The following is a 21613-nucleotide window of genomic DNA, read 5'->3' as shown; positions in this document are numbered from 1 at the left end:
AAACCACAATTATATTCAGGGTGAAACAAACACTACGTGTTCTGTCGGGATTTGTGCCATCTGACACATTTCTGTCGCCAAGTGACGATGACGTAGCGCAGGGGTGTCGAGCTTGTTTCCATTGAGGGCCACACCGCTTGTCACCGTGCATATACTGTATATGAATTATAACGTATAATCTCCTCATTGTGTTACTACACTATTGCCTATGGATTTAGCATTTTATTCCCACAAAAAAATGTTTGGAATACATGTTAGTAATACAAGGGGTGTCCCAACTTTTCCCCACAAGGGCCTTTTACTAAAAAGCCAAGGTATTCAGGTGCCGTTTTGAGATTTTTATTTATTTAAAAAAAGGGTAAAAATAGACATTACATACCGTATTTTATTATTTTATGAGTGCACCGGATATTACGGAGCCCCTAAAGGGGACATGGGGGAAATTATTTTTTTAAATATTTTTTTATTATTTTTTATTTTTTTAGACATGTATCTCGTGCGCACGAGATAATTTCTCGTGCACACGAGATACATGTCTAAAAAAAAAAAAAAAAATTAAAATTCCATGTATTAACTGCACCGGACTACTTTTTCTAAAATTATTTTTAAAAAAAACAAAAAAAAAAACAGAAACTTTTTATAAAAATAAAAAATAAAAAATAATATGTTTTTTTTAGTTTTTTTTTTAGACATGTATCTCGTGCGCACGAGAAACTTTTTATTAAAAAAAAAAAAATTATATGTATTTTTTTTATAACTTTATAAAAAGTTTCTCGTGCGTACGAGAACCTTTCTCGTGCGCACGAGATACTTGTCTAAAAAAAAAAAAAAACATAACAAAAAATTTATAAATTTTTTTCCCCCCCCATGTCCCTTTAGGGAAAAAAAAAATCCATATATTAGCTGCACCGGACTATAGGCTGAAGATATATACGTTGTGCAAATAGTTATTTACACAGGAATATTATGTAAACGCTTATTTACATACCTTAATTGTTTCCAAACGGTGCCTGTAACGCGGCAGTAAAACGGCTGATCAAACAAAACAGAAGGCATCTCCTCATAGCTCTACAATCAGCTAAACAGACTCAATAACTCCACGGTGACGTTTTGGTGAATTTACAAAACTGAATCAATACAAAAAGAATGCCATTGTAAGTTAATGGTACTAACACAGACTTTTGTCAACTTGTTAGCATAGTAGCTAATGCCAAAGACACTAGCTTTATTACATTACCATAGCACGTACAAATATGCATGTAAACATTCCTACAGACATCACACATGGGACGGTTTAGTAGGTACAAATTGTTTTAGTTATATTGTAAAACTTACAAACATTGCATGGAGTGATGAATGAAGAATCCACTTGAGTAGGAACGCTATGGACGGCTAGAAGACGGAGCGACACTTCTCATTTCATTAAATGGAAGAACACAGTAACTCGTCCAAAAGATGGCGACATAGCACAAACAATAACTTCTCAGTGCCTTTGCTTGTTTTTTCCTATTTTTGTGCATTATGGCATTTAGCGGAAAAAAAAAAAAAAATCCATATATTAGCCGCACCGATTTATAATCCGCAGAGTTCAAAGTGTAGAAAAAAAGTAGTTGTCCGGAATTTACGGTGTATTAAAGACAAAACTTTGTGTCAGCTTTGTGTTACAGGTGACAAAAGTGTATTATCACAAAACAGTAAACATGTAAAAAAAAAAAAAAGCTGAAATGTTGATGATACAGATAATAATACACTTATAATACAAAACTCACCCTAAGTTGTGTCTTTAAATACTGTGTACATGTCTGTTTCTATCTTTTATTTTTTTTATGGAAAAAAAATATATATATTTAAATGGCCCCTGCATACTTTGACTTTTCACTATACACCCCTGACTTATTAGTAAAAAATATAATTATTTTGTAATTATTTTTTTTACATTTTTACTGTTTTTTTTAACTGTGGACACCCTCTGGGTTAAAATAAAGTTTTTTTTGCAAGGCCAGATAGTTTTTATGTTTAAAAGGCATGCAATTGTATGCAGCTTGTGCAATTTCCCCCCTCAAAATGTAAGAAGCACAATTACATTTAGTAAGAAAGATCAAGTGTTTTATCGACGCATGTTATTTCCATTTAAACAACGACGTCGAGATGTGACTTTGCGACGAATCCCTCGCACGAACCGAGTAGTGTTTGTTCACCCCACTAACTCATCCACGTTACAAGTCATGTTTTACTAACCGAGATCTAACCAACTAATGTACTAACTGACATCCTAATTTGTCATCCTTTTTTGTTTCTTTTGTGTCCATCCTTATTAACAACCTTTTTTTGTTCACTATTCTTTTGATTTCCTTTCTTCCCCTTTTTCTGGAAAGCAATCAGGCATTGGACACGCTATGGTAAACAAACTACATTGTCTGGTAGCTATCATTCTTATTGTCTTTTTTTTGGGTTTGCCGTGTGTTCCCTCCCCCTCTCTTCTTTTATGCGTTCTTTTTGAGTTCCATCCTAGACACTCTTATCAAAAAATGAGGAGATGGGTTTGTATTACCAGGCAATTCTTTCTTCACTTCTCAATTTCCTCCCCGACCTCCCAACAACCTTCTTCTTTACCCCACAATTCCCCATCCCAATTTTTTTTTCTTCCACTTTAGCTTTTACTTTTTTCCCCCCACATTACTGCAGATTTTTTTTTTTAATAAAAAAATTTAATTGACTTCTATGCCTTTTGCCAGGGCAACTTACTTTTTTTCCTTTGATTTGTTCACACAAAAAGTCCCCATTTTTTGTGAGGACTGTCGTCCAGAACTGACAGAAGCTTTCCACAATCCCAGCAAAGATGGGGACCTCAACACAGAGCCCTAAAAAGTACCTAAAAGTGGAAACCTCTGACCTTCATTGCGGGAGCTCTGACAGTTGTTTCCAACTCACTATGGCGCATGGCATGCCCACACCTCAACCACCTATCACAATCCATGCAACCCCAAATTAACCACTAACACAATCATTCATCCACTCACCTTTCATCCCCCATTTTGCCCTCCCTGTGTGGTTTTGTAGCATGCTGGTGGAAGTGTTCGTCTTATCTAACCCTCATCGCCTTACCTCTGGGCCCATATGCACGACATTTCCAAGAATACGCATCCTGATCGGATTTTTGATCTGGTCCAGTGACTTAAAGGGGAACTGCACTTTTTGGGGGAGAATTTTGTCCATCCCTTACAATCCTTATGTAAGACAAGAACTAACCCGTAAATAAACGCCAGCAAAAGTCAGCTACAGTATGAAGACGATGCATATTGTATTGGAAATTTTCTAATAAGGCAGTCAAACAAAATTGTCTTTCCTTCTATTTATTTGAGAAGCTCGAGCATCTCAAAAGGCACAGGTCACGTTGATGGCAAAGTATGAAAAGGAGTGCGCGATAGGAAGAGAGATGCCTTATTGGCCTGGTTAGTGGCCTAGTCGTGAGTTCAAACCATACCAAAAGACTATAGAAATGGGACCCATTACCTCCCTGCTTGGAACTCAGCATCAAGGGTTGGAATTGGGGGTTAAATCACCAAAATGATTCCCGGGCGCGGCCGCCGCTGCTGCTCCCTGCTCCCCTCACCTCCCAGGGGGTGAGGGTGGTGGGTCAAATGCAGAGGATAATCTCACCACACCGAGTGTGTGTGTGACAATCATTGGTACTTTAACTTAACTTGTATTCTTTATGCACTGATTACAGTCCGGGAGGGGGAGAGTAGGCTCAGTTCGGAGGGGGGAGAGAACATATGAGTTTGGAAATGTTAACTACATTAAAAATAAAGATACTTTCACAGTGCAAATACGGACAAGGTCATTCTCTAGTCAGAATGAGCTTTTTTTTTTTTTTTTTTACAGAATTTGCTTTTAAAAGAAATACTGCAGTTTATAATAGTGTCAGGTTTAAACACTGATGACATCTATTAAACAAGACAAAAGGCAAGGAATCAAACAGAGACAGAATTAAATTTGGACTCAATTGAGGAGAGACATGGCCACTGTACTCTCTGTACAGTCCTGCACCACGCTCTGACGAAGAAGCTTTTCGTCTCCTCTTTTATTTAGATGTTCAATGTTTACGCAACAACACCTGTCTCAACAGGATTGGGGAGTATGTAAACAGTCATTGTTTTCGGTTACATTGAAGACAAAAGAAGAAGATCCCTCGGGCTTGGGCTTGTCATGGATGCAGCTTGAGCAGGTTTTCGAGGACAATGGATAACCCCTCCCGTCTGATTCCACCGTACACAGCGGAATCTTCCAAGCGTTTGGCTTGGTGAAACAAAGACAGCTTCTTGTCTGTTCATTGGAAACTCAGAACGGAAAGTTTTTTGATAATTTAAATACAATTTTTCTGACAAATAGCAGAGTGCAAGGATACATACCGTATTTTTCGGAGTATAAGTCGCTCCGGAGTATAAGTCGCTCCGGAGTATAAGTCGCACCGGCCGAAAATGCAAAATAAAGAAGGAACAAAACATATATAAGTCGCACTGGAGTATAAGTCGCATTTTTGGGGGAAATGTATTTGATAAAACCCAACACCAAGAATAGACATTTGAAAGGCAATTTAAAGTAAATAAAGAGTAGTGAACAACAGGCTGAATAAGTGTACGTTATATGATGCATAAATAACCAACTGAGAACGTGCCTGGTATGTTAACGTAACATATTATGGTAAGAGTCATTCAAATAACTATAACATATAGAACATGCTATACGTTTACCAAACAATCTGTCACTCCTAATCGCTAAATCCCATGAAATCTTATACGTCTAGTCTCTTACGTGAATGAGCTAAATAATATTATTTGATATCTTACGGCAATGTGTTAGTAATTTCACACATAAGTCGCTCCTGAGTATAAGTCGCACCCCCGGCCAAACTATGAAAAAAACTGCGACTTGTAGTCCGAAAAGTACGGTAAATGTTTTCCATCACAATATGGTTCCATTCGTCGTGGTTCACCTGACACATGAAACATGACGAATTGGGACGGAGGGTGTGTGCGATCCACTTTCGTGTTGAATATCCTAAAATGTGTTTTGTGGCAATTCCAACTTTGACCACATCGTCGATCGCGGGAGATCCACCCAGGAACGGGTCCTTTATAAATCCCTTCCCTACTGTATCTTAGTGTGTATGCCTATTGTAGCACTGCTTATAATTCTATCTAAATTGCGTAACGTCAGATTAAAACCGCACCGTTGCTATCTTACCTATTGACTTTAGAGCCCTGCTCTTCAGTTATTTTCTGTTGAGGCTCAGTATGTCATTTTAACAACATAAGCTAGTTAGCTCTTTCTGATCACGGTGAAGATAAAATAGTTTGTCTGCGTTAGCACTTATAATAACAATATCGCTAATACTAATAGTATTCAGGTTACGACATGTAAATAGAGTATTATTGGCGGTTTTTGGATGATTTTTAGACGGGTTTATTGGGCGGGATAGTGTACTTGCCGTATAATATATATATAACGATTAATTTGATATTTGATTAATCTGTCGATTATTACTTCGATTAATCGATTAATAATCGGATAAAAGAGAAAAACTACATTTCTATCCTTTCCAGTATTTTACTGAGAAAAAAAACAGCATCCTGGCACCATACTTATTTTGATTATTGTTTCTCAGCTGTTTGTACATGTTGCAGTTTATAAATAAAGGTTTATTTAAAAAAATAAATACAAATTTTAAATAAAAAAAAATTGCCTCGGCGCATGCGCATGGCATAGATCCAACGAATCCATGACTAAATTAATCGGCAACTATTTTTATAACCGATTTTAATCGATTAGTTGTTGCAGCCCTAATATATGTATATATATTTACATGTATAAACTTGTGTTCTTGTCTTACGTAGATATTGTGAATGATAGGTGAAATCCTCCCAAAAGTGTGGTTCCCCTTTAAAGCGCTACCGTTGCACTTGAGCGGAAAAACCAGATCAGAGATCAGCTGCAGCTATTCTGAGAAAAGGTTCGGATATGGGCCTGGGTCTTCTTGAATGTGCATGCGACTCTGCACCTGGTATGGTCCGCCCGAGCTTTGTCCGGAACCATCCGATGAATCCCTTACCTGTTCAGTTAAATGTTTTGGGTTTTTTTTTCTAACAGTGATGGTCTTGGTTTTGCAAGTTGTCGTGGTGTGAAAATGCGCCCCTTTTGTTTTGCACGTGTGTACAAGAGAGAAGAGTGCGGGAGAATACGTGTGTGTGCACTGTATTACTGTGTGTGTGTGTGTGTGTGTGTGTCTGCAATTACAAGACGGATCCCTGAACCTAAGACAAGTGTCAACAATTTGTCCTTGGTTTGAGCATTGTACTAACCCTTCCCCCGACCTAAAATATCCGAACCAAACCTACGATCCATTTTCTTACCCCCATCAAAGATAAAGAAAATATGCCTCTGCCATATTTTCTTTACCTGTCCTGTGAATCCTATGGCTAAAAATCCATTACCCCAATCCAAACGCTGTCTGGTCCAAAACGATCAAGTAACTAAAAAGCTCAAAATGACGTGCGGAAATACCTAATTTCGAATGCAGACCAAGGAAGGAGGTGTGTTTTTTATACGCAGCGCCATATCGAATACTAGATTGTAATTGTTGGGCTTTCGCTATGTGTTACCCCACCCGACAGGTGACCATATCCGTGGATGGAATCCTCACCACCACGGGCTACACCCAGGAAGACTACACCATGCTGGGCTCGGATGATTTCTTCTATGTGGGCGGGAGCCCCAGCACCGCGGACCTTCCTGGATCTCCCGTCAGCAACAATTTCATGGGCTGCCTCAAGGAGGTAGGACAACCTTCATGAAGGAATCAAGCGTGTCCATGGCTGGCTCAGTACTCTGTGGGGTGTTTGTTTACCCCTCGGAATGGAGGCCAAGGATGAAGTGGTGGAAAAACTCCCCGACAAATGAGACTTCATCACCCCAGGCTGCTTGGCAGCTGCTACTACTGAATAATTGGCTATACAAAGCAAAACATTGCAGTATTCAGTATTCATTACAGCTACAATATGTACAATAGCTGCTAGCTAGGTCGTCATGATGAGCGATTCTTAAAATAAAATAACGTTAACATGACAAATGTCAATTCTGAATGTAGATTGTCTTATTCATGAAATGTAGTAAATTAGTGAAGTCCGTTTGCTGCTAGTCTGACATCGTAGTTGACTAGTTACAGCCGCGTTAGCTAGCTGGTATGACGTTCAATATTTAAAAATAAGAACAATATTCTAAGTATGGCTAATGTACATTTTGAAAGAAGGCAAGCTAATCATTCTAGAAATGTAGTAAATTGTAGCAAAGTTGCTGCTAGTCTGATATTGTAGTTTGAATGCTAAATCCACATGAGCAGACTCATATGACGAGTTTGCTACTTACCTTTAGATAGCTTGTAGGACAAGTAAGGGTGTAACGGTACACAAAAATGTCGGTTCGGTATACGTACCTCGGTTTAGAGGTCACGGTTAGGTTCATTTTCGGTACAGTAAGAAAACAACAAAATATACATTTTCTGGTTATTTATTTACCAAAATTTGTAAACAATGGCTTTATTCTTTTAACGTTGGGAACACTATAATAATTCTGCCCCAAAATAGAAATAGCTCTGTGTGTGTTCCAATTCAATTATTTAGTGTCTCTGGATCTTGTTTAAATCTCACCTCAGATAATACAGTTCTTGTAGAAAGGTTTTGGAGAGTAAAGCAGTACAGTCCATGTGCTGCAGTTAAGGGTGAAAATGTGTAGAGGGTTAGCTCGAGAGCCTCCTACCAGCCCAGACAGAACAGGTGGTGGGGTTCCTGGCTGGAATCTCCCAAGAACGATCCTTGGACTAGATGCTTTTTTTCCTTAGCTCGCCATCATAAAGAGAAGCCTGGCCTGTGTAAGAACCAGGACCATCCTTATGAATCAATGTGTACACAAATCAAATATCTTCATCAAATAACACTACCGTAATTTCCGGACTATAAGCCGCTACTTTTCCCCCTCGTTCTGGTCCCTGCGGCTTATACAAGGGTGCGGCTTATTTACGGCCTGTTCTTCTCCGACACCGACGAAGAGGATTTCGGTGGTTTTAGTACGCAGGAGGAAGACGATGACACAATGATTAAAGACTGACTTTTCATATACCGGTAGGCTGGTTATTTTGATAACGTACAGGCGAGCACTTTGGATTACTTTGCACCGTTGTATTATTTGTATTCTGCACGAATGCTGTTCGCCATGTCAAAGATGTGAAAGTTTGATTGAATGATTGAAAGATTTATTGTTAATAAATGGGACGCTTTGCGTTCCCAAACAGTCATCTCTGTCCCGACAATCCCCTCCGTGGTAGCAGGAACCCCTATATACTACGGTAATTACACATCAAAACCCTGCGGCTTATAGTCGGGTGCGGCTTATATATGGAGCAATCTGTATTTTCCCCTAAATTTAGCTGGTGCGGCTTATAGTCAGGTGCGGCTTATAGTCCGGAAATTACGGTAATTGCATTATAAAGTATTCAGAACAGGTTCTAGTTTTTTCCTCAATATTGTACAATATAAATCAACATACGTGTCAGAATCACAAAATGCAATAAAGTGCTAAATTAACCATTAGCAGTATAAATATGACCTATACAATTCGGTCAGTGCACTGAACGTGCTTATTATCAAACACATTCAAAAGTACATTCAATACACAATGGTTATCATTGGTTCAAGTCATAGACCTTGTATATGGACCATTGAGAAATATGCCACAAAGTTGTAATGAAACAATGGAAGAAAGACTAATATATTTTCATAAACATGGACTCACCAACTCCGCTTCTCCAGTCACACACAGCTTAAAGGCCTACTGAAATGAATTGTTTTTATTTAAACGGGAATAGCAGATCCATTCTATGTGTCATACTTGATCATTTCGCGATATTGCCATATTTTTGCTGAAAGGATTTAGTAGAGAAAATCGACGATAAAGTTTGCAACTTTTGCTCGCTGATAAAAAAAAAGCCTTGCCTGTACCGGAAGTAGCGTGACGTCACAGGAGCTAGTATTCCTCACAATTCCCTGTTGTTTACAATGGAGCGAGAGATTCGGAGCGACAAAGCGACGATTACCCCATTAATTTGAGCGAGGATGAAAGATTCGTAGATGAGGAACGTTACAGTGAAGGACTGGAGAGGCAGTGATGGACGTATCTTTTTTCGCTCTGACCGTAACTTAGGTACAAGCTGGCTCATTGGATTCCACACTCTCTCCTTTTTCTATTGTGGATCACGGATTTGTATTTTAAACCACCTCGGATACTATATCCTCTTGAAAATGAGAGTCGAGAACGCGAAATGGACATTTAAAGTGACTTTTATCTCCACGACAATACATCGGTGACACACTTAGCTACTGAGCTAACGTGATAGCATCTGGCTCCAATGCAGATAGAAACAAAATAAATAAACCCCTGACTGGAAGGATAGACAGAAGATCAATAATACTATTTAACCATGGACATGTAACTACACGGTTAAAAATTCTCAGCCTGGTAAGGCTTAACAATGTTGTTGCTAACGACGCTAAGGCTAATTTAGCAACTTAGCAACCGGAACTATGATAAAAACATTAGCGCTCCACCTACGCCAGCCAGCCCTCATCTTCCCATCAACAGCCGTGCTCACCTGCGTTCCAGCGTTCGACGGCGCGACGAAGGACTTCATCCGTGGGTTTGGCGGCAAGCATCGGCTAGGCCAGGGGTCGGCAACCCGCGGCTCTAGAGCCGCATGCGGCTCTTTAGCGCCGCCCTAGTGGCTCTCTGGAGCTTTTTAAAAAATGTATGAAAAATGGAAAAAGATGAGGGGAAAAAAATATATTTTTTGTGTTAATATGGTTTCCGTAGGAGGACAAACATGACACAAACCTCCCTAATTGTTATAAAGTACACTGTTTATATTAAACGTGCTTCACTGATTCGAGTATTTGGCGAGCGCCGTTTTGTCCTACTAATTTTGGCGGTCCTTGAACTCACCGTAGTTTGTTTATATGTATAACTTTCTCCGACTTTCTAGGACGTGTTTTATGCCACTTCTTTTTCTGTCTCATTTTGTCCACTAAACTTTTAATGTGCGTGAATGCACAAAGGTGAGTTTTGTTGATGTTATTGACTTGTGTGGAGTGCTAATCAGACATATTTGGTCACTGCATGACTGCAAGCTAATCGATGCTAACAAGCTATTTAGGCTAGCTGTATGTACATATTGCATCATTATGCCTCATTTGTAGGTATATTTGAGCTCATTTAGTTTCCTTCAAGTCCTCTTAATTCAATTTATATCTCATGACACACTATCTGTATGTAATATGGCTTTGAATTTTTTGCGGCTCCAGACAGATTTGTTTTTGCATTTTTGGTCCAATATGGCTCTTTCAACATTTTGGGTTGCCGACCCCTGGGCTAGGCGTAGTAAGTAGTCCTTGTTGTGTTGCTGTAAGTATTGTACTCAACCGCTAATACACCGATCGATCCCACCTACAACGTTCTTCTTTGCAGCCTCCATTGTTCATTAAACAAATTGCAAAAGATTCACCAACACAGATGTCCAGAATACTGTGGAATTTTGTCGAAGAAAACAAGAGGTTTCTGTATTGGGTTCGATGGGGTCCAACCACTTCCGTGGATTTTGTGACGTCACGCGCATAAATCATATCCAAAGGAGTTTTTCAACCGGAAGTGTGGCGGGAATTTTAAAAATGCACTTTATAAGTTAACCCGGCCGTATTGGCATGTGTTTCAATGTTAAGATTTCATCATTGATATATAGATAGTAAAAAATGTGCAGCAGCGGTTTTTATGGATCTAACTAAAGCATTTGACACAATTAATCACAATATTTTAATAAAAAAACTAGAACGATATGGCATCAGAGGGTTAGTCTTAAACTGGATAAGAAGTTATCTAACGAACAGGAAACAATACGTGAAGCTAGGCGAACACACGTCTACAACGCTAAATATATCCTGTGGTGTACCTCAGGGATCAATACTAGGACCTAAATTATTCAATCTCTATATAAATGACATTTGTAAAGTTACAAAAGATTTAAAGTTAGTATTATTTGCGGATGATACAACAGCGTTTTGTTCAGGAGAGAACACACAGGAGATAATACAAATAATAACAGAAGAAATTAACAAATTAAAAAGATGGTTTGACAAAAACAGACTATCGTTGAATCTTAGTAAAACTAAAATAATGCTATTTGGTAACAGTAGAAGAGAAAGTCAAACACAAATACAAATAGACGGAATAGAAATTGAAAGAGTAAACGAAACCAAATTTCTAGGTATAATGATTGATGATAAATTGAACTGGAAATCTCACGTAAAAAATATACAACATAAAGTTGCAAGAAACACGTCAATAATGAATAAAGCAAAACATGTTCTAGACCAAAAATCCCTTCATATTCTCTACTGCTCACTAGTGTTACCATATCTGAGCTACTGTGTAGAAATATGGGGAAATAATTACAAAAGTACACTTCATTCATTAACGGTGTTACAAAAAAGATCAGTTAGAATAATACATAATGTTGGATATAGAGAACATACAAACCCTTTATTTATTGAATCAAAAATACTGAAATTCCACGACATAGTGAATTTGGAAACAGCTAAAATTATGCACAAAGCAAACTATAACCTGCTACCCAAGAATATACAACAATTCTTCTCAACAAAAGAGGAGAAATATAATCTTAGAGAAAAACGTAATTTAAAACATTTGTTTGCACGTACAACACTTAAGACCTTCAGAATATCAATATGTGGAATTAAATTATGGAATGGATTAAGCAAAGCAATCAAACAATGTACTAATATGATCCACTTCAAGAAACTCTTCAAACTTAAAGTGTTTACAAAGTACAATGAAGAAGAACCATGACAAACATTCTCAATTTATTTCATCCATCCATTCATTCATTCTTAAAGTAATCTTATTTATCTCATCATATGAAATATGACTTACTTCACCAATTATTATTATTAAATTCTTACTATTATTTATTTATTTATTTTTATTGTAATTACTTATGGAGTTTATTGTGAAAAAAATTGTGAACAGGAAGTGAACAAAAAGTTTTGCAACTGTTATGTAAAGAAAAGGGGTAGGATTAAATAAGCTCTGCTTCTTCCTACTCCTTTTCGAACATGTTGAAAAGAAACTGGAAATTGTGATGTATCATGTTGTATGCTTGCATGTTCGAAATAAACTCAAACTCAACTCAACTCAACTCAACTATCAGACTGCGTGGTCGGTAGTAGAGGGTTTCAGTAGGCCTTTAATGACAAAAAATCTGGCGCTGGTAGTCGGCTCTGTAAAGTTAACAAATAGGCATTTAGTTTAGAATCCCGTCAGCACAATATTTCGGGTGAAAAGGAGAATAAAAACCTACCTCCAGCAGAAATACAATCTGTCTCCCCTCACGTCCTGTCTACTTGCCACTTCCTGCTACCGACTTATAAGCACAGCTGATTGGACCGCGGCAGTCACGTGACTAGGGAGAGCTGCGCGCTCTCCCTAGTCACGTGACAAAGAGTAATAAGACAGCAAGAGCCTAATAGTCTCTGCAAAAGTATGTATTTGACACCTGCGTTACACCAGCATGCCGTGTGTTGGGCCTCGGTGTGCATTGTTTACACAACGTGCGGTACGCTACTTATGTCCGTCCGTGCAGTGCGCTACTTAATATGTTCGTGTGGAAACTCGTTCGGTACACCTCTGAACCGAACCCCCCGTACCGAAGCGGTTCAATACAAATACACGTACCGTTACACCCTTAATGACAAGCAATGACAACACAAGAAAACCAACATTCAAAACATGGATTGAGTAAATTATGAAAGTAAATTTAGTAATTTGCGAAATGTAGTCAATTGTAGTGAAGTCAGTTTGCTGCTAGCCTGACATCGTAACTTAGTAGCTACAGCAGCATTAGCTAGCTCCAATGACAAGCGATTTTGAAGAAAAATAACAACATTCAAAGCATGGTTAATGTAAATTGTGAATGTACATTAGTTGTCCAATCATTCATGAAATGTAGTAAATTAGTAAAGTCCCTTTGCTGCTCGTCTGACATCGTAGTTGACTAGCTACAGCCGCGTTAGCTGGCTGGTATGACGTTCAATATTTAAAGATAAGAACAATATTCTAAGCATGGCTAATGTACATTTCGAAAGAAGGCGAGCTAATCATTCTAGAAATGTAGAAAATGGTAGCAAAGTCTGTTTGCTGCTCGTCTGATATTGTAGTATGTGTTAGCAGACTCATATGACGAATTTGATACTTACCTTTAAATAGCTTGTATAACTAGCAATTTTAAAAATAACAACATTCAAAACATGGCTAATAGAAGTTGTGAATGTAGATTAGTTGTCTAATCATTCATGAAATGTAGTAAATTGTAGTGATGTATGTTTGCTGCTAGTCTGACATTGTAGTTAACTAGTTACAGCTGCGTTAGCTAGCTGGTATGACGTTCATTATTTAAAAATAAGAACAATATTCTAAACATGGCTAATGTACATTTTGAAAGAAGACTAGCTAATCATTCTAAAAATGTAGTAAATTGTAGCCAAATCCGTTTGCTGCTACTCTGTCATTTATTTTGCTACCTCCAGTTAGATAGCTTGGATGACAAGCAATTTTATATAAAACCACCATTTAAAACATGGCTAATGTAAATTCTGAAAGTAGATTAACTGTTTAATAAGTTGTGAAATGTAGTTCATTGTGAAGTCAGTCGCGTTCGCTAGCTTCAATGACAAGCGATTAAAAAAACACACAAACATTTAAAATATGGCTAATGTAAATTGTGAACGTAGATTAGCTGTCTAATCATTCATGAAATGTAGTTAATTGTAGTGAAGTCAGTTTGATGCTAGTCTGATGTCGTAATTTAGGAGCTACAGCCGCGTTAGCTAGCTCCAATGACAAGCGAAAAAAATAAAATAAAATAACATTCAAAACATAGCTAATGTAAATTGTGAGCGTTAACTAGCTCTAATGACCAATCGATTCTGAAATAAAAACTACATTATAAACTTGGCAAATTTAAATTCTGAAGGTAGTTTACTTTAAGATATACGGTAAATTGTAACCAAGTCCATTTGCTGCCAGTCTGATACCGTAGTTTGCTAGCCAAAGCTAGTTAACTTAAACGAAAAGCGATTTTCAGATAAAAACAATGTTCAAAACATGGCAAATGTAATCTCTGAAATTGTAGCAAAGCCTGTTTGCTGCTCGTCTGACTTTGTAGTTTATTTACTAGCTACAGCTGCATTAGCTAGCTCATATGATTAGAGATTTTAAAATAAAATAAAACATTCTAAACACGGCTAATGTAAATTGTGAATGTATAGTAGCTATCTAATCATCAATGAAATGTAGTAAATGGAAGCAAAGTCCCTTTTCTAAAAGTTTTGTATCGTAGTTTGCTAGCTACAGATAGCTAACTTGTATGAAAAGTGATTTTTAGATTAAAAAAAACAACATTAAAACATGGCTAATGTGAAGTCTCAATGTAGATCTGTTAAGTCATTCCTGAAACGTACTAAATTGTAACCGTTTGTTGCTAGTCTGACATCCGCGTTAACTAGCTCTAATGACCAATCGATTCTGAAATAAAAACTACATTATAAACTTGGCAAATTTAAATTCTGAAGGTAGTTTACTTTAAGATATACGGTAAATTGTAACCAAGTCCATTTGCTGCCAGTCTGATACCGTAGTTTGCTAGCCAAAGCTAGTTAACTTAAACGAAAAGCGATTTTCAGATAAAAACAATGTTCAAAACATGGCAAATGTAATCTCTGAAATTGTAGCAAAGCCTGTTTGCTGCTCGTCTGACTTTGTAGTTTATTTACTAGCTACAGCTGCATTAGCTAGCTCATATGATTAGAGATTTTAAAATAAAATACAACATTCTAAACACGGCTAATGTAAATTGTGAATGCATAGTAGCTATCTAATCATCAATGAAATGTAGTAAATGGAAGCAAAGTCCCTTTTCTAAAAGTTTTGTATTGTAGTTTGCTAGCTACAGATAGCTAACTTGTATGAAAAGTGATTTTTAGATAAAAAAACAACAACATTAAAACATGGCTAATGTGAAGTCTCAATGTAGATCTGTTAAATCATTCCTGAAACGTACTAAATTGTAACCGTTTGTTGCTAATCTGACATCCGCGTTAACTAGCTCTAATGACCAATCGATTCTGAAATGAAAACTACATTATAAACTTGGCAAATTTAAATTCTGAAGGTAGTTTACTTTAAGATATACGGTAAATTGTAACCAAGTCCATTTGCTGCCAGTCTGATACCGTAGTTTGCTAGCCAAAGCTAGTTAACTTAAACGAAAAGCGATTTTCAGATAAAAACAATGTTCAAAACATGGCAAATGTAATCTCTGAAATTGTAGCAAAGGCTGTTTGCTGCTCGTCTGACTTTGTAGTTTATTTAGTAGCTACAGCTGCATTAGCTAGCTCATATGATTAGAGATTTTAAAATAAAATAAAACATTCTAAACACGGCTAATGTAAATTCTGAATGTATAGTAGCTATCTAATCTTCAATGAAATGTAGTAAATGGAAGCAAAGTCCCTTTTCTAAAAGTTTTGTATCGTAGTTTGCTAGCTACAGATAGCTAACTTGTATGAAAAGTGATTTTTAGATTAAAAAAAACAACATTAAAACATGGCTAATGTGAAGTGTCAATGTAGATCTGTTTAATCATTCCTGAAACGTACTAAATTGTAACCGTTTGTTGCTAATCTGACATCCGCGTTAACTAGCTCTAATGACCAATCGATTCTGAAATAAAAACTACATTATAAACATGGCAAATTTAAATTCTGAAGGTAGTTTACTTTAAGAAATACGGTAAATTGTAACCAAGTCCATTTGCTGCCAGTCTGATACCGTAGTTTGCTAGCCACAGCTAGTTAACTTAAACGAAAAGCGATTTTCGGATAAAAACAACGTTCAAAACATGGCAAATGTAATCTCTGAAATTGTAGCAAAGCCTGTTTGCTGCTCGTCTGACTTTGTAGTTTATTTACTAGCCACAGCTGCATTAGCTAGCTCATATGATTAGAGATTTTAAAATAAAATAAAACATTCTAAACACGGCTAATGTAAATTCTGAATGCATAGTAGCTATCTAATCATCAATGAAATGTAGTAAATGGAAGCAAAGTCCCTTTTCTAAAAGTTTTGTATCGTAGTTTGCTAGCTACAGATAGCTAACTTGTATGAAAAGTGATTTTTATATAAAAAAAACAACATTAAAACATGGCTAATGTGAAGTCTCAATGTAGATCTGTTAAATCATTCCTGAAACGTACTAAATTGTAACCGTTTGTTGCTAATCTGACATCCGCGTTAACTAGCTCTAATGACCAATCGATTCTGAAATAAAAACTACATTATAAACTTGGCAAATTTAAATTCTGAAGGTAGTTTACTTTAAGCTATACGGTAAATTGTAACCAAGTCCATTTGCTGCCAGTCTGATACCGTAGTTTGCTAGCCACAGCTAGTTAACTTAAACGAAAAGCGATTTTCGGATAAAAACAACGTTCAAAACATGGCAAATGTAATCTCTGAAATTGTAGCAAAGCCTGTTTGCTGCTCGTCTGACTTTGTAGTTTATTTACTAGCCACAGCTGCATTAGCTAGCTCATATGATTAGAGATTTTAAAATAAAATAAAACATTCTAAACACGGCTAATGTAAATTCTGAATGCATAGTAGCTATCTAATCATCAATGAAATGTAGTAAATGGAAGCAAAGTCCCTTTTCTAAAAGTTTTGTATCGTAGTTTGCTAGCTACAGATAGCTAACTTGTATGAAAAGTGATTTTTATATAAAAAAAACAACATTAAAACATGGCTAATGTGAAGTCTCAATGTAGATCTGTTAAATCATTCCTGAAACGTACTAAATTGTAACCGTTTGTTGCTAATCTGACATCCGCGTTAACTAGCTCTAATGACCAATCGATTCTTAAATAAAAACTACATTATAAACATGGCAAATTTAAATTCTGAAGGTAGTTTACTTTAAGAAATACGGTAAATTGTAACCAAGTCCATTTGCTGCTAGTCTGATACCGTAGTTTGCTAGCCACAGCTAGTTAACTTAAACGAAAAGCCATTTTCGGATAAAAACAACGTTCAAAACATGGCAAATGTAATCTCTGAAATTGTAGCAAAGCCTGTTTGAAGTTTATTTACTAGCTACAGCTGCATTAGTTAGCTCATATGATTAGAGATTTTAAAATAAAATAAAACATTCTAAACATGGCTAATGTACATTCTGAAGGTATATTAGCTGTCTATAATCATTCATGAAATGAAGTAAATTGAAGCTAAGTTTGTGTTCTGCATGTGTGATATTGTAGTTTGCTAGCTTTGTTAGTTGACTCGTATGCCGAAGAAAAACATTCAAAACATGGGCAACATTTTTACGTGGAACAACCACCGGTAATGTGGACAATTGATTCTCACCCCATAATTAAGTGCATGTTAAATCCCTCCAGAAATTTGGGAAAAAACGTTCTTTTAAAGCCTGAACTTGAACGACTGTTTTAATTGTGTGTTGTTTCCCCGGAAGAAGGCCAGAAAGGCAACATAATACAATTACATTGTCAATTAAATGTGCTGAGTCGGCTTAGGGAGTAGCGAACAACCCATATTTCTGTGTCGAAAGTCATTCATTAGACTTGCTGTGAGGGAAATATCCTAAAAAATTGCTCCTGCCACATGCAATTTGCAGCATCAGCTTGAGTACGCCGCGAGAACGTCTCCCGATGGGCAGCAACCGGAGAAAAAAAAGAAAATAGCTGCTGATGAATAAATCTGACAAATTTATGATGTATCCACTTTTATAAATACACCATGCTATTTCAGTCTCGCTACGTTGTCAGAGGTGGGTAGACTATGAATACAACATACTCAAGTAAGAGTACTGCTACTTTACTCAAGGAAAAGTCGGCATCCAAACAATATCTTGAGTAAAAATAAGTAAATAGTGGAAAAAAACTACTCAAGTATTCTGTAACTGGTGAGTAACTTTGGATTTATTTAGTAGCTGTTTATGTTCACATGTGTGCGTTAGGATTGTACGGTATACCGGTATTAGTATAGTACCGTGATACTAATGAATCATATTCTGTACTATACCGCTTCTGAAAAGTACCGGTCCGCCATTGGTGGATCTACACCTAACATTCACTGTAATGATACCAAGTACAGGAGCGTATGTAGTCGATACTACTATGATTGGCATCACAACATCTTCTTTCAGTTTTTTTTTACATTTATATTATGTTTATAAACTCAGGAAATATGTCCCTGGACTTTGAATATACCAATGTATGATCCTGTAACGACTTGGTATCATATTGATACCCAAATTTGTGGTATCATCCAAAACTAATGTAAAGCATCCAAACAACAGAAGAATAAGTGATTATTACATTTGAACAGAAGTGTAGATAGAACATGTGAAAAGAGAAATTAAGCAGATATTAACAGTAAATGAACAACGTAGATTAATAATTCATTTTCTACCACTTGTCCTTAATAATGTTGACACAATAATATAATGATAAATGACACAGTATGTTACTGCATATGTCAGCAACTAAATTAGGAGCCTTTGTTTGCTTACTTACTAATAAAATACACTATTTTATTTAAGGACAAACTTGCAATAATAAACATGTTTAATGTACCCTAAGATTTTTTGTTAAAATAAAGCCAATAATGGCATTTGTTGTGGTCCCCTTTACTTAGAAAAGTACCGAAAAGTATCAAAATAATTTTGGTACCTGTACCAAAATCTTGGTATCGGGAAAACACTTGTGTGCATCAATACAAAACATGCAATCGTTAATATTTGACTGTTGAAGCAAAGACCTCATAACTTTGTTTACCCACAAGCCCGAGCCCACGTCAAAATATTTCCGGGTTTGTCTGAATTGGATTTGCAAAATATAGGTTCGTATCCATTTTCCAATTTTGCAGAAAATCACAAATTGGAAAAAACGATTCAACGTCCGTTTTTTTCTTTTCATTTTGGGTCTGAAAAAACACGTTATTTAATTTTTTTAGTTATGGTTTTACATTGAAAAATGAATGAATGCACGGATTAGAGACGCTATGACAGCATGTACTAAAAAGATGCACATTTTGCAGTCATGTTAAAACAGGGCTAACGTTAGCATACATAAAAAAGATAATACATAAAAAAACAAAAAAAACATCTACAACTTACCGCAACTAGTTGGAAGTAGAATTCTTGTCGGCTAAAATGTGAACATTTCTACTGACACAAGTTGTATAAATGTTGTTTTTATCTAAGTACACATTGAAAAGCCATTTTAATTTCTACAGTGTGTACCGTATTTTCCGGACTATAAGGCGCACTTAAAATCCTTTGTTTTTCTCAAAACTCGACAGTGCGCCTAATAACCCGGTGCACCTAATGTACGGAATAATACTGGTTTTGCTCACCAACCTCGAAGGAATTTTATTTGGTACATGGTGTAATGATAAGTGTGGCCAGTAGATGGCAGTCAAACATAAGAGATATGTGGTAAGAGGTATGAGGGCAATATCACTCAAGTGAACAACACCAACATTGTATATGTTCCATTGAAAATATAGACCATTACACACGGCGCTCAAAAATGTATCAACATGTTTTAGTACGACTTTGGTAAGCTCTGAAGCGGCACCGCTTGGTGGATTGTCGGCGCATTAAACATACGAGTATTATTATGGTGTGTGTATAAGGTAAGACATATTATCTGGCGTTTTGTTTCGCAATTATATGCAAAAGAAACTTTTCTTACCTTCTGGTACCTGCTGATCTGTATTTGGGATCTGCATAAATCCTGAAAAATTGTGCGCGTCCGCCTTTGTAGTCCGTGGTGACACCGTAGTCGATAAACTTCTTCTTTTTCTCTATCTTCTTGTTATGGGACATTCATCCTCCGCTGTTGCCATTTCTATTATTAAGTAGTGTAAAGTTCTTACTTATATCTGTCAATAAACTCGCCATGAAAGCGCTAAAACATACCGGTATAGTGAGTGACCATTATTCACCCAAGGAACTTTAGTTATTAGAGTTGCGGTCGGACAGTTTTTCACGGGACACATTTCTTTGTTGTTGTTTCCGGATGAGAAGATGCTGCTCCGTTATTGATTGAAGTAAAGTCTGAGTGTCATTAAAACAGTTATCTCCATCTTTTGACACTTCTTCCACTCCCGTCCTTGCGCGCTACACCGCTACAACAAAGATGGCGGGGAGAAGACGCTGTCGAAGGTGAGCCACGTAAATAAGACCGCCCACAAAACGGCGCATCCGGAAGCGACTGTCAGAAAGCGGCTTGAAGATGATCTGTAAAACATAATCTATGCAACATTTTGACCAAAGAACTACCATTACATGTTATGTAGACCACAAGTGTTTTCCATTTAGAAAAAAATACTAATAATAAAATGACTCCTTTAATGCGCCCTATAATCCGGTATGCCTTTTATATGAAAAATGATCAAAAATATACCATTCATCGGCAGTGCGCCTTATAATCCGGTGCGCCCTATGGTCCGGAAAATACGGTAGTCTTGAGTGCGGTCATGTGAGTGCAAGGCTCTGTTTGATTGGTGAAACTGTCTTGTGACAGTGCCCGCTGGAAGAAGTCTCTTCAACGAGACAAAATAATGCGTATTTGTGAGAAGTAATCAATAGATTATAAATATAATGAAGAAAAAAAAGAATGTGGCGATCGGAATGTAACTCAAAGTAAGAAAGTAAAAGCAATGTTTGTTCCTTACAAAAATACTCAAGTACGAATGAAAAATATGCTGCATTTCAAGAATTTATCAAAAAGAGTTACTTAAGAAGATGTAATGTAGTACATTTAGCGTGATGCTACTTGGGTTGCAACCATTCATCGTCATTGTTGACAAATATCGGCAACATTTGTCGCCAACAAATTTGGCGACAGTAGTCGAGACGCCACGTCATCAATCATGTTTTTCTGTCGGAATGCGAGTTAGCGCGGTCATTCGAACAACATCGCGGGTGTAAATATGAAAAATTTGGGAACATTTCCTCGTATTTTTTCATCTTATTTTAATCCTTTTGCTAAGCGGATCTTGTTTTTATACACACCTGTGATACGGGAGCATTTAAAGCGGGGAAATGTCGGACATATATATATATATATATATATATATATATATATATATATATATATATATATATATATATATATATATATATATATATATATATATATATAATATATATATATATTAGGGCTGGGAATCTTTGGGTGTCCCACGATTCGATTCAAAATCGATTCTAGGGGTCACGATTCGATTCAAAATCGATTTTTTTTCAATTCAAAACGATTCTCGATTCAAAAACGATTTTTTTTAATTTATTTATTTATTTATTTTTAAACAATACACAACAATACCATAATAATGCAATACAATTTAATTTTGGAGC

General features: G+C 36.6%; 1 protein-coding gene across 2 annotated transcripts in view; it reads left to right on the top strand.

Moving 5' to 3' along the window:
* Positions 1 to 21613, top strand: part of LOC133640407 (neurexin-3b) — an 869211-nt gene that overhangs the window by 256835 nt on the left and 590763 nt on the right. For both annotated transcript variants that reach the window (XM_062033799.1, XM_062033798.1), the window contains exons 6-7: positions 2376 to 2399; positions 6675 to 6836. In XM_062033799.1, coding sequence (XP_061889783.1) covers positions 2376 to 2399; positions 6675 to 6836 — 186 coding nt within the window. The remainder of the gene's footprint in view (positions 1 to 2375; positions 2400 to 6674; positions 6837 to 21613) is intronic.

The sequence above is a fragment of the Entelurus aequoreus genome, linkage group LG23, assembly GCF_033978785.1.
Source record: "Entelurus aequoreus isolate RoL-2023_Sb linkage group LG23, RoL_Eaeq_v1.1, whole genome shotgun sequence".
NCBI lineage: Eukaryota > Metazoa > Chordata > Actinopteri > Syngnathiformes > Syngnathidae > Entelurus > Entelurus aequoreus.
This window is presented reverse-complemented; position numbering and strand designations above follow the sequence as displayed.